Source organism: Telmatherina bonti (genome assembly GCF_933228915.1).
Source record: "Telmatherina bonti genome assembly, chromosome: 19".
Classification (NCBI taxonomy): Eukaryota; Metazoa; Chordata; class Actinopteri; order Atheriniformes; family Telmatherinidae; genus Telmatherina; species Telmatherina bonti.
Window position 1 is genome coordinate 14,925,459 of NC_136617.1, and position 14,367 is coordinate 14,939,825.

Consider the following 14,367-nt stretch of genomic DNA (forward strand, 5'->3'; position numbering starts at 1 on the left):
CATAAATACACATAAATTTCGTTAGCAAGCCTTATGAATTGTAACAGGTTTGCTACCTTTGTCGTTGTCTGTGATGCCGACATTTTTCCCAGTGAGCAACGACGTACATGAACGTGCTGCATCATAGCTCGGACCCCGCCCCCTCTAAGTCCATTGATTTCAAGCCGCTGATCGGAAATCAGCGAGCGTGCTCTTAGTTTACGACAATTCGCGCGAAGAAGGCTCACGCTAAAACCGATTCAAAGTCAGTTTGGTGGCCAACGAGAACTGGTGTGTGATTTATTGTCACGGGATGCACTTCCTCCAAAAAAGGCCGAAAAGTAAACAGAAATCGAGGTAGTAGCTTCCAGTGGCTATGAGATGTGCGGATTTTGCTGGTCAGTGAACGTCTCCTTAGTTTACGGCCGTGCAGTTTGAAAAAAAAAAAACCCAAAACTCATTTATTTGTTTATACGGCTTAAAAGACATTCAACAAAAGAACCAAAGGTGAGAGGCTGCAAAGTTTGACAATAATTTGGGAGTTTTCCTTTCTGCGACTGTTTACTTGCTACCAACAGATACGACTGTTGCTATACATGGCTGTTTGTCTGTAGCTAACGTTAGCAAGGGTGTTAGCTAGTTTGGTAGAACAAAGGATTATTTAAAAAGAAACAAAATCCTGATTTTTTTCCACTGTTTGCATTATTCATAATTGTTTATGAACTTGTGATAATTGAATCAATGTACGCTTTATTTCTAAATATCTCTTTTTGTATCTGCTTTCACGCCCATACGTGGTAGCTAGCTTGACTTCACATGCTTCCACTTTTTATAAGCTACCAACTTCTGGATATTATATCGGTTTAAAGAGCCTGTAATACGAATATTAATCAAGAATAACAGTATTGTAATGCTTAGTTATCCGATCTTCATTTTAAACATATTTAATGTTAAAACATATACTAATTCAGATTTCTTGAGTGTTCAGTCTCAGCGGAAAGGCCAGTGACCTTTGTGTATGACCACCACACAAATATTTGTGTTGCTTTTCTTAAGTGGCATTATTTATACCAATAAGTTTTGGTTATGCTTAATATTTTCTATAAACAATTTTCACACATTTTTCACAGTTTTTTTATTGACTCGCCCTAATCAGCAAAATGATTATTCCAGATTTATTTTGCTTTTATAGAATTCAATCAAAGGTGAAAGGTAGTCCTTATAATGTTCCTGTTTATCATCCCACCCCCCAACCACACACACACACACACACACACAAATTGTTTTGTGTAGGAAATGAGTCTTTCTTGGTAGGAATGAAGCATTCCTCCTTAGAGCTGTGAAAGAACCCAAAGCTGCATGATTTACTGCCATATATAACAAATACCTGAAATTCTACACAAAAAAGACGATTCAGATATTCTGGGGAAAAAAAAAATAAATTCCTTAATGAAATGTTCTTATAATTTGAAGACACGCATTATTTTTTCCCAGACAAGATGGACGTGGTGCGTTTCCGGTTACCGGGACATGGGGACGCAACCCTGAGGCACATGAACTCACTCAGGTCCCGCCAGCATTTCTGTGACGTCACTATTGTGGCCAGCAACAACCAGATATTCAAGGGTCATAAGGTGGTGCTGGCTGCCTGTTCACCTTTCCTGAGGGACCAGTTTCTCTTGAACCCATCACCCAAGCTTCAAGTTTGTAGACATAAGCACACACAGTCTCACGCTATCATTGTAAATCTCTTTGACAGTCTCATGCAAAGTAAATTACACGTTTCTGTTTTACATTTTTATCCAGGTATCAATGCTGTATAGTTCCTCAGTGGTGTATGATCTGCTTCAGTCATGCTACACTGGTGTCCTGCAGTTCAGCCCAGAGAATATTGTCAACTATCTGACTGCTGCTAGCTATCTTCAGATGGAGCATATTGTGGAGCGCTGTAGAGGTGCGCTGGAGAAATATGTGCAACTGAAAAACCCCAGTCCTCCAAAGGTCAGTCTTGGATACCCAGACTCTGATCAGTTGCTCTTAAAGCTGTTTTTATTCAGTGTTGTGGATTTCTTACTTAACTGCCGAAGTTTTTTTTTCCCCTTGTAATTTTTACATGGTGAGACTCCTTATTAATTTTAGCAATCCCACCATCTCTTATCCCCTGTTGTTTCTTTAGGCAACAGTAGACGAGAGCCAGGTCAGACCAGTGATCATCAGTGGCACTGTTCATTCTGTTGCATCAACTCCTCCAACTCAACCCTCCCCCGTGCATTGTCACAGCCCTGCAGCACGATCAGTGGAAGAAAACAACAGGGATATATCTGCTCAGGACAGCACTCAGCAACATGATGATGGTCCAATCCTAGACGAGCCTTGCATTAAGGTGCCTTTCTGAGTTATAAAATGTATCATTTGCACTCCTGAAAGTATCCAGTATTACTCTACACGCACTCGCAGTGCCTGCAAACTTATGACTAAGCCTTGATTATGTAAACAAAGATGATAGAAGTTAAATTGAACTAATCAATTCCTGCTAATGGAAAAAAAACTCATGTCACACAGATGATAATGGCATCTCTCCTTTTTTTCTTAGTCCAATAGATTTAATAGCAAGTAAATCCCACAGATACTAAGTTAGCTTTGATGTAATAAGGTAAGCTCCATTAGCAAGGAGCTAGCAAGATGTTAGTAAAAGGATTGGGTTGAATGACTAACAGTGAGAAAAAGATTGTCACAAAACAATTGAGGTTACTTTAAATCAAGCCAAAATGTGATTCACTGGATCTAAAATAAAACAAAATAAATCACTTGTATATATTTATTATTGTTACTGTTTCCAGATATGTAATTCCTCAGATCTTGAATGAATTTTTAGAAACTTTGTTTTCAATTTTGTTGTAGGTTAATACATCAGATGAGGAGGAAGAGGCCAAACAAGAGGGGTATAATGTCTTCAGAGTGTATATCTCTGAGGAAGAGCAGAACAGAGATAAGGAAGGTGAGACAGGAGGACCATCTGATGCTCCTCAAGACATTTGTTACCCAGAAACAGAGGGAATTGTTATTGGAGAAGATGATAATGAATACGACATAAATCCACCAGAAGATCTCAGCTCTGGCGGACTTTCAGCCGAAGACCTCCGCGCTTTCAGGCGCAAACTGCCTGACTCTAAAATCGGCCGGGGCAGAGGAAGGGGGAGAGGGAGGGGTTTCAAAAGGAGAAGGTGGCTATCATCTCAGGAGAAGAGGCCATCTGGTGTGTCTCACCACCATGATATGTGGTACCTTACAACTTCTGGACTGGGAGGGGGTTTTGGACTAGACTACAGCCAAGAGGGGCTGAAGAATGCAGGGAGTTATATTTCAGTCGAAATTCCCAGGTTAGACTACAGCATGAGCGACGCTCCTGGGGAAAGGGCATCACCCACTGGAGCCAGCAGTCTAAACCAGTTCTCCCTTGAAGAGTCTAGTTGTGGTGAAGGAAGCTCAGGGTTGAACAACGTTGGAACAAATGAGGGAGGGGACGAATCTGTTGCTGTGGTGGGGTCTACTTCCAGCGTAGCTGGCCCTGTTATCTGCGAGCACTGCGGCATGACTTTTCCCTCAGCGCACTCTCTGGCCGTTCACTCCCGTTCCACCCATCTGCTGTATGCCTGCCCCTGCTGCGGCAAACACTTTCACCATGCTACCAACCTGACCCGCCACATGGCCGTGCATCGAGGAGGCGGCAAAACACACCAATGCCCCTTGTGCTACAAGACTTTCACCCAGAAATCCACACTTATAGACCACATGAACCTCCACAGCGGTGAGAGGCCACACCGCTGCGCGTACTGCCATGCCCGCTTTGCCCACAAGCCTGCCTTACGGCGCCACCTAAAGGAGCAACACGGCAAAACCACCGGGCAAAACTCGTTGCACGAGCAGGAGCAGGAGAGAGCAAGGGAAGCAGCTGCAATGGTACGAGAGGAAGACCAAGAATGTCTGGTTACTGAGGAAATGTCATGGGTCAAAGGATCAGAGAGTCAACCGCCCAAAGCCATTGACGGCATGGTGCAGTCATAGCTGTCTACAGAGTCTTGGTCCCAAAGCGGATGCTGAGAAAGTGCTAAAAAAAAAAAAAAAATTACTATGATGCCTTTTACACTCTTGACTGCCGAATAAAAGTCCATTCGTGTGTTTCTGACTTACACAGTAAATGGATAATTAAAGCGAGTGAGACATTAGACTTTTTTTCTTAAAATATTTTGACTGGTTGTAGTTGGAAACGGGTACTAATAACAATGGCTGTGATTAGTGAGAGTAACCTGTGACAGTGAGGCTGTATGAATCCTCAAGCCAAAGCTGATAAATACACCAGTCTCTTTCCTTTTTAATAACATCTATGCTCTATTAAAATGTTAGGCTTACACGTTTTGGCAGTGTTGATAGTTTGAATCTGACATTTTTGTAATGTGTTTAGGATTATAATGTAACAAGTCAAAAAAGGACCTGTAAGTGAATGTAAATAAAATTACTGGAAAGAAACCTGCTTCATGTAAATATTTATATTGCAAAGGAATACTTAGTCATTCTTCAATTGTTCTCCCACAAGCATTGCTCAGTTTGATGCTACTCTGACTGTTTGAGGCGTCTCTAGTAGTCCAATAGAAGGCTTTAAATGAAAACGTGAAATAATATCCATTTGGCTTCAAGGGAGTTGCTCAGGGAGTACATTTTGAATGTAATGAACAAGTACAAAAGCAATAAAACATGTACGTGTGTATTCATTTAGTGTGAAAGTGAATAAAAATAGGAATTTTGTTCCTTACTTTAGAACAGGGGTAGGCAAGTTCAGACCTTAAGAGCTACAGTCCTGCAATTTTTAGATGTTTCACAGTAATAACACACCTGTTTCAAATTAAGTCAGAGCAGAAATTGTTAAAGTGATCCATTTAATTTGAATGAGGTGTGTTAGAGCAGGGAAAACCTTTAAAACCTGCAGCTGTTAATACCCTGTCCAATATGTTGTGAAAGTTGCCAAGGAGACCAACCAACCTCTGGCTCCTCAGCCATCATATCCATCCATAAAATTTCTGTCACTTACCTTGGGGACATGGGGCAGAAACCTAAGCCGGGAAGCCCAGACTTCCTTCTCCCAAGCCCCATTTGCCAGTTCATCCTCGGGACCCCAAGGCATTCCCAGGCCAGCTGAGAGGTGTAATCCCTCCAGTGTCCCCCTGGTCTTCCTCCTCCCAGAGGGATGTGCCCAGAACACTTCACCAGGGAGGCGTCCAGGGAGCTTCCTAACCACGTGTCCGAGACACCTCGTCTAGTTCCTCGCTATGTGGAGAAGCAGCAACTCTACTCTGAGGCCCTTCCAGATGACAGAGCTCCTCACCCTCTCTCCAAGGGAGAGCCTGGCCAAGCTGTGGTGGAATCTCATTTCAGCAGGTGCATTTAGCCACCATAGAATCTATTCTATTGTCATTTAGCAGACACTTTTATCCAAAGCGACTTACATATGAGTGAGAACAGCACAAGCACAAAATCAAACAGTAGAGGACATCATAGGAAGGTGCTAGTAGGCCGCTGCGAGTCTAATTGGACACAAGTGTTGACATGTAGTGCTACAGGCTTTTTTCTTCTCTTCCCACCCCACAGTATTCCCTGTTAAAATACAAAGAATGAATAGCATAATATTTGTTGCAAAGAACTGGGCTAAGTACCCAACTTCTCTGACAAATATAATCTAAGTGTAGAAGTGCTCCTTGAAGAGCTGAGTCTTCAGGTTGCTTTTAAAAGTTGACCAGGACTCTGCAGATCGAACAGAGTTCAAGGCTAATGGTTTTAGCTCATTTAGGGCTATTTAATCAAATTAATTAGAATCTGTTTAGTATGAAGCAGAAGGTGATATTCTCTTCCTGCTTGACTATTTCTCACACTGTAGCTGGTGGCAAATGAGCGCCATAGGAAGTGGTGATATGGACTCCTTTAGAGACCTGTTTTATATCTCTTTTTTTTTTTTTTTTAAACAAAAAAAGTGCATATTACCTACAGTGGTTATTCTATGTTGTTAAGGGCTTTAACTACTTCCATGAAAAAACTCCAGGAAAATATCCAAAATACTTCTGCCACTTTGTCTCCAATTGAATATAAACACTCGGAACTAATCGATTCCTAGCTACAATAATTTTGTTCACAAACACAGATTAGAAGATTGAGTTTAATATTAACCAAACACAATAAGATGTGACCTTAAAGTCTGGTTTTAGTTGGACTAAACTTTTTTTGTTGTTCTCTGCTAACATCATGTAAACATAACTGGTGTGCCATCTGTGTTAGTGAGAAGACCAAACCATACACACTAGAACATTAACCTTCTTTATCTCAGTGATTGATAAATGATGATCATTTATAACATGCAGGAGAGAAATCACACAAAAATATGTATGTATTCTTACCAGTTGTTACAGCAAAGTATTTGAACTGGTCAAGAAAATTTCTTGGTTCCAGCACAGTTTAGTCAAACTCCATGTGAACTTGATCATGAACATCTTTGTCTCTACGTGCTCGACGATGGGTCTCATTCAAATTAATGTGACGGCAGCTTTCAAATGTAAATTAAAGCAACAATGCAATTTATTGAGCTTAAAACATCACGCTCCAGTTCCAGAGCCAACCTGCCACAACTTCCTTTACCTGCTTTGAAGGACAACAGAAAATGTTTGTATCTATTATGCAACACAGACAGCAGAAGCAGCTTGCTCACTTGTCATTACAGCAATAACATGAAACTTTTCATCACAGGAAATCTTCACTGTACACCACTTGGTTCCTCTTGTCCCTGTAGGAGCCTTTGGTGCTGTTCTGCACAGCTGTGAAAGAAAGTCACCAAAGTGAAGCAAAGCTTAATCCACAGACACAACAGGCGGCGTGATAAGTATGCAAACAAAATTATATGAAGACTTCTGTCTTTACCCAATGACGCCCACACAGATTTGCCAGTGGCTGCATCCAGCATGGGCTGCTTCCTGGCGATGCTGACTTTGATGTGAACATCTCCTACGATGCTCCCATTCAACTGTGAGACAAACACAGCAAGGCCAGTTTACAATGTTGGTCTGTTTTTGCCCCCCAAAAATGTAAAATCTTTCTGCAAGTGGATTAACAGAATAGCAAAAAAAATTACTGTCTGACTTATTCAACAACAACCAAAAAAAAAAAAAAGGGAGAATTTTTTTATGAATTCTAGAAGTAGGATAGCAATTTTTTACATCCAAATAGAAAATTCAATACTGAAACTGCATGTACAAAACAGCCACATGTGTTTTTATACACGCAACTAACAAAATTTGAGTTCTCTTATAAAATGAATTGAAGACAGTAAATACACACATTGTGGATATAATTAATACAATAAAACTGAACAAACCTCTGCCACAGCTTGGTCTGCAGACTCCATCTTCTCAAATGTGATAAATGCACAACTTGAAAGAGAAATGGAAGCATTAGAGACCAGAATTCTTTCAAATTGTATTGTAAATTGTCACGCTGTGTTACAAACAAAGGCAGAAGACAGTGGTATCGAATCCTTAATGAACCCATACTTGCGTGGGTTGTCCATTGAGAGGTCGATAATGTTTCCGTGTTGAGAGAAGGCGGAGCGCAAACTGTCCTCGACAAGACCAGAGCCGTAAACATACACTGTATTCCCCTTCCGTACCCCTCTGCGCTCTGGATACGAGTCTGATCCTTAATAAATATTAAAAAAAATAAAATTAAATTTCCTTTTCTCATTTTTACCATTTCTATCTGTCAGAATAATCCAAGTTTTAGTGACAGAACTGATATAAATATGTCTATATTCAGACCAGTTTCCCAGGACTTCCCTTGTACGTGTTCAACTTTATACAATGTCTTTAAAAATATCAGCAATGACTGACAATTAGATTCCTTCAAGGAAAGCTAATCTGTGAGGCATTCCACCATGTTTTACTGGTTTTAAGTGATGCAGGAATGAGTGCAGTCCGAAAGGGGTCAAAATAGGGTTAAGGCTAGGGGGGTATTATTTCATTTGACCCCAAATGTTGAAAAACCTTAATCACTTAATCTTCATGCAGTCAGTTACAGAATGGCAAAGATGAATGCTGAGTAGCGGTCAGATGATACAGTTTGATGTCTTCTTACAAATACTGTAATGAAGAGCTGGAATGGCTACTCACGTCTAAAAGGTCCATCTCTGTCTCGATCCCGGTCTCGATCCCTTTCTCTGCTTCGGTCACGTTCCCGGTCCCTGTCTCGCTCTCTCTCTCTGTCTCGGTCTCTGTCTCTCTCTCTCTCTCTGTCCCTGTCTCTGTCTCTTTCTCTATCCCTGTCCCTATCTCTCTCTCTATCCCTATCCCTGTCTCTGTCTCTGTCTCTATCCCTGTCCCTATCTCGATCTCTGTCCAGGTCTCGGTCTCTGTCCCTGTCCCTGTCCATTTCATGGCTGGATGACATGCCACCTCCATCATCCTCATCCCGGTAACGGTCACTTGAACTGACAAAGCTGAAGGGGGACAAGAGGGACAGATGTCAGACCCTACACATGAACGTTGTCAGCACATCAAACATGCTGCTTTGCTTATTCATCATGGTTTAAACATTACCTTTCATACAGAGATTTCCTTTGGGCTCTCTTTCCAGACTAAAGGGAGACAAACACAAAAAAATGGGAGAACATCAGAACCTTAATCACTTCAGAATCACTGTTCAACCAAACCTTCTAAAACTGAACATAATTTTTCTCTTTCAGCACTACTATAAGCTTTACCACTAGACTGAAAGTATACTGTAGAAAAATTAAATAAAACAATGCAAGTCAGAAAAACAAGCCTGTAAACATCCCAGGAGAGATGCCAAGTGCGAAAAAAAATTATAATGTTTTGTCATGTTATTTCTGCTTTACCTCAGGTTGGTCATCATCTGTAGAGACACTCCTTTGGAAGGGTAAGAAAGCAGGAACTGGACCTTTTTCTGGGTCCTGGTGGAGAACACAACAAGAAACATATAAACAAAACAGGAAAAATGCTTACAAACCAACCAGATTAAAACTTAATTACACGATCATTACTACTAATTCCACATTATATCCTTCACTGCTAACACAAAAAGTAAAGTTGTAATTGTAGACTGTACAGGATAATTAGTAATACTGTACCTTGAGTTTTATTTCCAGCATCCGAGAACGCTTGAAACCTGAGTTCTTGTTCTCAGATTTGATAGCACTGATGGCCCCCGACTTAATCAGCATCTTAGCTTGTTCTGTCGCCGTTGCAGTATCAACTACAGGCTGGTCAGACAACGCTGCGACAAAGTAAAAATAAAGTAAACAAAAGTAAGAAAAAAATAAAAATAATAATAATAATAATAATTTTATTTACTTTATAGACAAAAATATCAATTAAACCAGTGTTAACAGTGAAAAGTTCTTTAAAGCTCTACTGATGTTGGCAAGAAAGAATAAGATCTCATTTTGCAAACAAAGCCAATATACAAACTACCACTTAGTTTAAAGGTAACAACTTACTTCGTTTTAAGCCGCTCTGGTTTGTCTGGTTTGTTGAACTCTGCTTCTTCAAAGCAAGCAGTGCCTTTTTCTGAAGAGACAATAAAAATGAAATTCAACATGTAAAGTTTTTTTTAAAACTTTCATTAAGCTTCAATGTGATATTGCAACAGGTGTAAAGGATGAGCACTAATTTTAAATCATGAGCTGCAAAGATGGATGTGTACCAACAGAGATAATATAATCCTTTTACTTAAAGTCTGATATTGTAACATTTCCTGCAATGTAATTATTTTTTGCCTTTCATCCAACATTAATTTTCCTTAGGTGGTTATTAAGCTAAAATATTTATAGTATTTTACTTTTCATTTTTAAATTGCATTTTATTTTTAACAATTGCCGTCTGAAGGGACAAAATGTAGTATTATCTGTTGTCGTCCAATGTAAAGACATAATATATTAGTGGAAATAGTAAATAAATATAAAGATTTGGTTCATTCATTTAATTTATTATCCCAACAGCTTAATCCAATTCAGGGTCACGGGGAAGCTGGAGCCTATCCTAGCAGTTGGGTGAAAGCCTGGACAGCTTGCCCGTCCATCACTGGGCCAACAAAGACAAACAACCATTCACGCTCACACTCCCTCTTATGGGCAATTTAGAGTAACCAATTAACCTAACATGCATGTCTTTGGACAGTGGGAGGAAGCAGGAATACCCGGAGAGAACCCACGCATACCCCCTCCCTGAGCCGCCACCCTATCGTGGTGGAGGGGTTTGTGTGTCCCAAAGATCCTATCAGCTATGTTGTCTGGGGCTCTATGCCCCTGGTAGGGTCACCCATGGCAAACAGGTATCTAGGGGAGGGACCAGACCAAGTACGGCTCACAAGACCCCTATGATGTACGCAAACTCGGGCAGAAATGTTCCCTTGCCTGGACGCGGGTTACCAGGACCCCCCTCTGGAGCCAGGCCTGGAGGTACGTGAGCGAGCGTCTGGTGGCCGGGCCTTTACCCATGGGGGCCCTTTCGGGCTCAGCCTGAAAGGGTTACATGGGCCCCACCTCCCGTGGGCTCACCATCTGCGGGAGGAGCCGTAGGGGTCGGGTGCAATGTGAGCTGGGCGGCAGCAAGAGGCGGGGACCCTGGCGGTCCGATCCCCGGCTGCAGAAGCTGGCTCTAGGGACATGGAACGTCACCTCTCTGGTGGGGAAAGAGCCTGAGCTTGTGCGTGAGGTTGAGCGGTTCCGACTAGATATAGTTGGACTCACCTCGACGCATGGCCTGGGCTCTGGAACCAGTACCCTTGAAAGGGGCTGGACTTTCTTCCACTCTGGAATTGCTCATGGTGAGAGGCGCCGAGCAGGTGTGGGCATTCTCATCAGCCCCCAGCTTGGTGCCTGCACGTTGGGGTTTACCCCGTGGATGAAAGGGTAGTTTCCCTCCGCCTCCGGGTGGGGGGATGGGTCCTGACTGTTGTCTGTGCTTATGCGCCGAACAGCAGTTCAGAGTACCCACCCTTTCTGGAGTCCTTGGAGGGAGTGCTGGAGGGTGCTCCTTCTGGGGACTCCATTGTTCTGCTGGGGGACTTCAATGCTCACGTGGGCAATGACAGTGAGACCTGGAGGGGAGTGATTGGGAGGCATGGTCCCCCTCCTCTGAACCCAAATGGTGTTTTGTTATTGGACTTCTGTGCTCGTCATGGATTGTCCATAACGAACACCATGTTCCAACATAAGAGTGTCCATATGTACACCTGGCATCAGGATTCCCTGGGCCACAGTTCGATGATCGATTTTGTAGTCGTATCGTTGGACATGCGGCCACATGCCTTGGACACTTGGGTGAAGAGGGGGGCAGAGCTGTCAACTGATCACCACCTGGTGGTGAGTTGGCTTAGATGGTGGGGGAGGAAGCCGGTCAGATCTGGCAGACCCAAACATGTTGTGAGGGTCTGCTGGGAACGTCTGGCTGAGTCCCCTGTCAGAGCGAGCTTCAACTCCCACCTTCAGCAGAGCTTCGAACATGCCCCGAGTGAGGCGGGGGACATTGAGTCCGAGTGGGCTGTGTTCCGTGCCTCTATTGCTGAGGCGGCCAGCCGGAGCTGTGGCTGTAAGGTCGTTGGTGCCTGTCGTGGTGGTAATCCCAGGACTCGTTGGTGGACACCAGCAGTGAGGGATGCCATCAAGCTGAAGAAGGAGTCCTATCGGGCCTTCTTGGCCTGTGGGACTCTGGAGGCAGCTGATGGGTACCGGCGGGCTAAGCGGCATGCGGCTTCGGCTGTTGCCGAGGCAAAAACTCGGGCATGGGAGGAGTTCGGCGAGGCCATGGAGAAAGACATTCGACCGTGTCCCCCAGGGGCTCCTGTGGCGGGTACTCCGGGAGTATGGGGCACCGGACCCCCCAGTACGAGCTGTCCGGTCCCGTACGACAGGTGTCAGAGCTTGGTCCGCATTGCCGGTCGTAAGTCGGATTCGTTTCCGGTGAGGGTTGGACTCCGCCAAGGCTGCCCTTTATCACCGATTCTGTTCATAACTTATATGGAGGTGTTGAGGGGATCCGACTTGGTGGCCTCAGGATTGGATCCCTGCTTTTTGCAGATGACGTGGTCATGTTGGCTTCATCTGGTTGTGATCTCCAGCTCTCGCTCGAGCGATTCGCGGCCGAGTGTGAAGCGGCTGGGATGAGAATCAGCACCTCCAAATCTGAGACCATGGTCCTCAGCCGGAATAGGGTGGATTGCCCTCTCCGGGTCGGGAGTCAGGTCCTGCCTCAAGTGGAGGAGTTTAAATATCTCGGGGTCTTGTTCACGAGTGAGGAAAGGATGGAGCGCAAGATCGACAGACGGATCGATGCAGTGTCTGCAGTAGCGCGGACTCTGCGCCGGTCTGTCGTGGTGAAGAAGGAGCTGAGCCAGAAGGCGAAGCTCTCGATTTACCAGTCGATCTGTGTTCCTACCCTCACCTATGGTCATGAGCTCTGGGTCGTGACCGAAAGAATGAGATCTCGTATACAGGCGGCTGAAATGGGTTTCCTCCGCAGGGTGGCCGGGCTCACCCTTAGAGATAGGGTGAGGAGCTCGGTCATCCGGGAGGGGCTGAGAGTAGAGCCACTGCTCCTCCGCATTGAGAGGAACCAGTTGAGGTGGCTCAGGCATCTGGTCAGGATGCCTCCTGGACGCCTCCCTGGTGAGGTGTTCCAGGCACGTCCCTCTGGGAGGAGACCCCCGGGAAGACCCAGGACACGCTGGAGGGATTATATCTCTCGGCTGGCCTGGGAACGCCGCGGGATCCCCCACGCAGAGTTGGCAAATGTGGCTGGAGAGAGGGAAGTCTGGGCTTCCCTGCTTAGGCTGCTGCCCCCGCGACCCGACCCCGGATAAGTGGCAGAAGATGATGAAGATGAACCACGGGGAGAACATGCAAACTCCACTGTCCCAACTCCACCCCAGCCGAGGATCGAACCAGCAACCTTCTTGCAGTGAGGCCGCAGTAAGAAGACCATGCTATTGTGCAGCCATAAAGATTTTTATTATTTGTATTTGAAATGTGACAAGATCTGACTTTAGAGGTACAGTTTCTTTAATTGGCATTTTTAACTATATTTCAATGATAAAAATCTAAATTTAAAATACTAATAAAACATATCAAGATTATAAAAAGCCAGCAAACTCTCCAAATAACTAATCAGCTCCACAATATGAAAGTCTTAAGTCTCTACAGTTTTTTTATGTATCTATCTACAGGTTTGTGTTAAAAAAAAAACAAAAAAACAAAACTATACAGTGATACAAGCAATATACCAACGGTGATGTTTATTTGTTAATGATTAACCTGTAATAAAATTGCTGTCAGTGTCTTTAATGTCTTTTTTTTTTTTTTTTTTCCCTTTTCCTATCTATTATTATGACAGCAAACTTTGGTCTGGCTGCAGTGTTGTGCCAAACAAATTTGCTTTTCCGACATAATCTTTTTGGATATAAGGCCCCTTTTTGGTTTGTATGTATTCATCTTTATGTTTAAATGTGCTTGTTGCTGAATTTACATATTAATGCTAGAGTTGACAGGAATGAGGGACGGACAACAAATGACGGAAAGAATGACAACTGTTTGCTCAAATCTAAAATCCAACACATCTACCAGGAAAATTAATTTAACACTGTCCAATATAAAAATGACTGTTTAACTCGCACTTTTTCTTTTCTTTTTTTTTTTTTTTTAAATTTAAGATCATTGAGCAGCACTGATGGATGTGGTAAACAATAAATAAAGTACCTTTTTCTTGAGTTTGGCGTATTTCTTCTGCAAAGCCTCTTCTTCCTCCGTCAGTGAACTTGGAAACACCACCATGGTGGTAGCTGCTACGATACAGGTGATCGCAACTTTGGTAAGACACAGATTTAATAATAAGCAACAAGAATGGCTAGAAAAGTTATCATTCGGCTAACAAACAAGCTATTAGCTGACCAAAAATCAAGACTTCATTTCGAACAAAAACAACCGTAGTTCATTCAAGACATGCAAAAACGAAAAATGACAAATACGTTTAGTAGCAAACCATTTATCACCGTTTTATTATGACTATGTTAATATGTTTAATGTACCTGTAAAATTATCTTCACACGATCCAAATAACAACACCGACGCGTAGATATGACGTAGCACGCCGATACTTTTTCCTGTTTTGTTTCTAAAAGAATGATATTTGTTTAAATTAAAGTATATCCTAAACCGAACAATATATACATATATCTATTTTTAAAAAACACATATAAATAATATAAATATTGTATAAATGTTATTCACGGCTTCAAGAAATCGCGTTATGCTGGCTAGCATTGATGCTAGGTTGGTAGCAA

The 14,367-nt window shown here is 43.0% G+C and overlaps 2 protein-coding genes across 5 annotated transcripts; one reads left to right on the forward strand and one right to left on the reverse strand.

Moving 5' to 3' along the window:
* The first annotated feature begins 185 nt into the window (after positions 1–185).
* Positions 186–4,466, forward strand: LOC306769683 (uncharacterized protein). The gene is made up of 5 exons (XM_079258373.1): positions 186–486; positions 1,474–1,682; positions 1,786–1,980; positions 2,156–2,362; positions 2,881–4,466. Exons 2-5 carry the CDS (start codon positions 1,479–1,481, stop codon positions 4,042–4,044), a joined length of 1,770 nt encoding a protein of 589 aa, XP_079114499.1. The 5' UTR covers positions 186–486; positions 1,474–1,478; the 3' UTR covers positions 4,045–4,466.
* Positions 4,467–6,578: 2,112 nt separating this feature from the next.
* nelfe (negative elongation factor complex member E) lies at positions 6,579–14,153 on the reverse strand. Of its 4 annotated transcripts, XM_079259153.1 has the most exons (11): positions 14,113–14,146; positions 13,784–13,890; positions 9,530–9,599; positions 9,161–9,306; positions 8,909–8,983; positions 8,610–8,647; positions 8,184–8,509; positions 7,569–7,713; positions 7,394–7,448; positions 6,940–7,042; positions 6,579–6,836 (listed from the first exon to the last, which is right to left on the reverse strand). In XM_079259153.1, the coding sequence occupies exons 2-11, from the start codon at positions 13,856–13,858 to the stop codon at positions 6,763–6,765; spliced, it is 1,107 nt and encodes a 368-aa protein (XP_079115279.1). In that variant the 5' UTR covers positions 13,859–13,890; positions 14,113–14,146; the 3' UTR covers positions 6,579–6,762. The 4 variants fall into 4 exon arrangements, with proteins under 4 accessions (XP_079115279.1, XP_079115277.1, XP_079115276.1 ...); XM_079259151.1 differs by having other exon boundaries at positions 6,579–7,042; positions 13,784–13,869; positions 14,113–14,153; XM_079259150.1 differs by having other exon boundaries at positions 6,579–7,042.
* Positions 14,154–14,367: the final 214 nt, after the last annotated feature.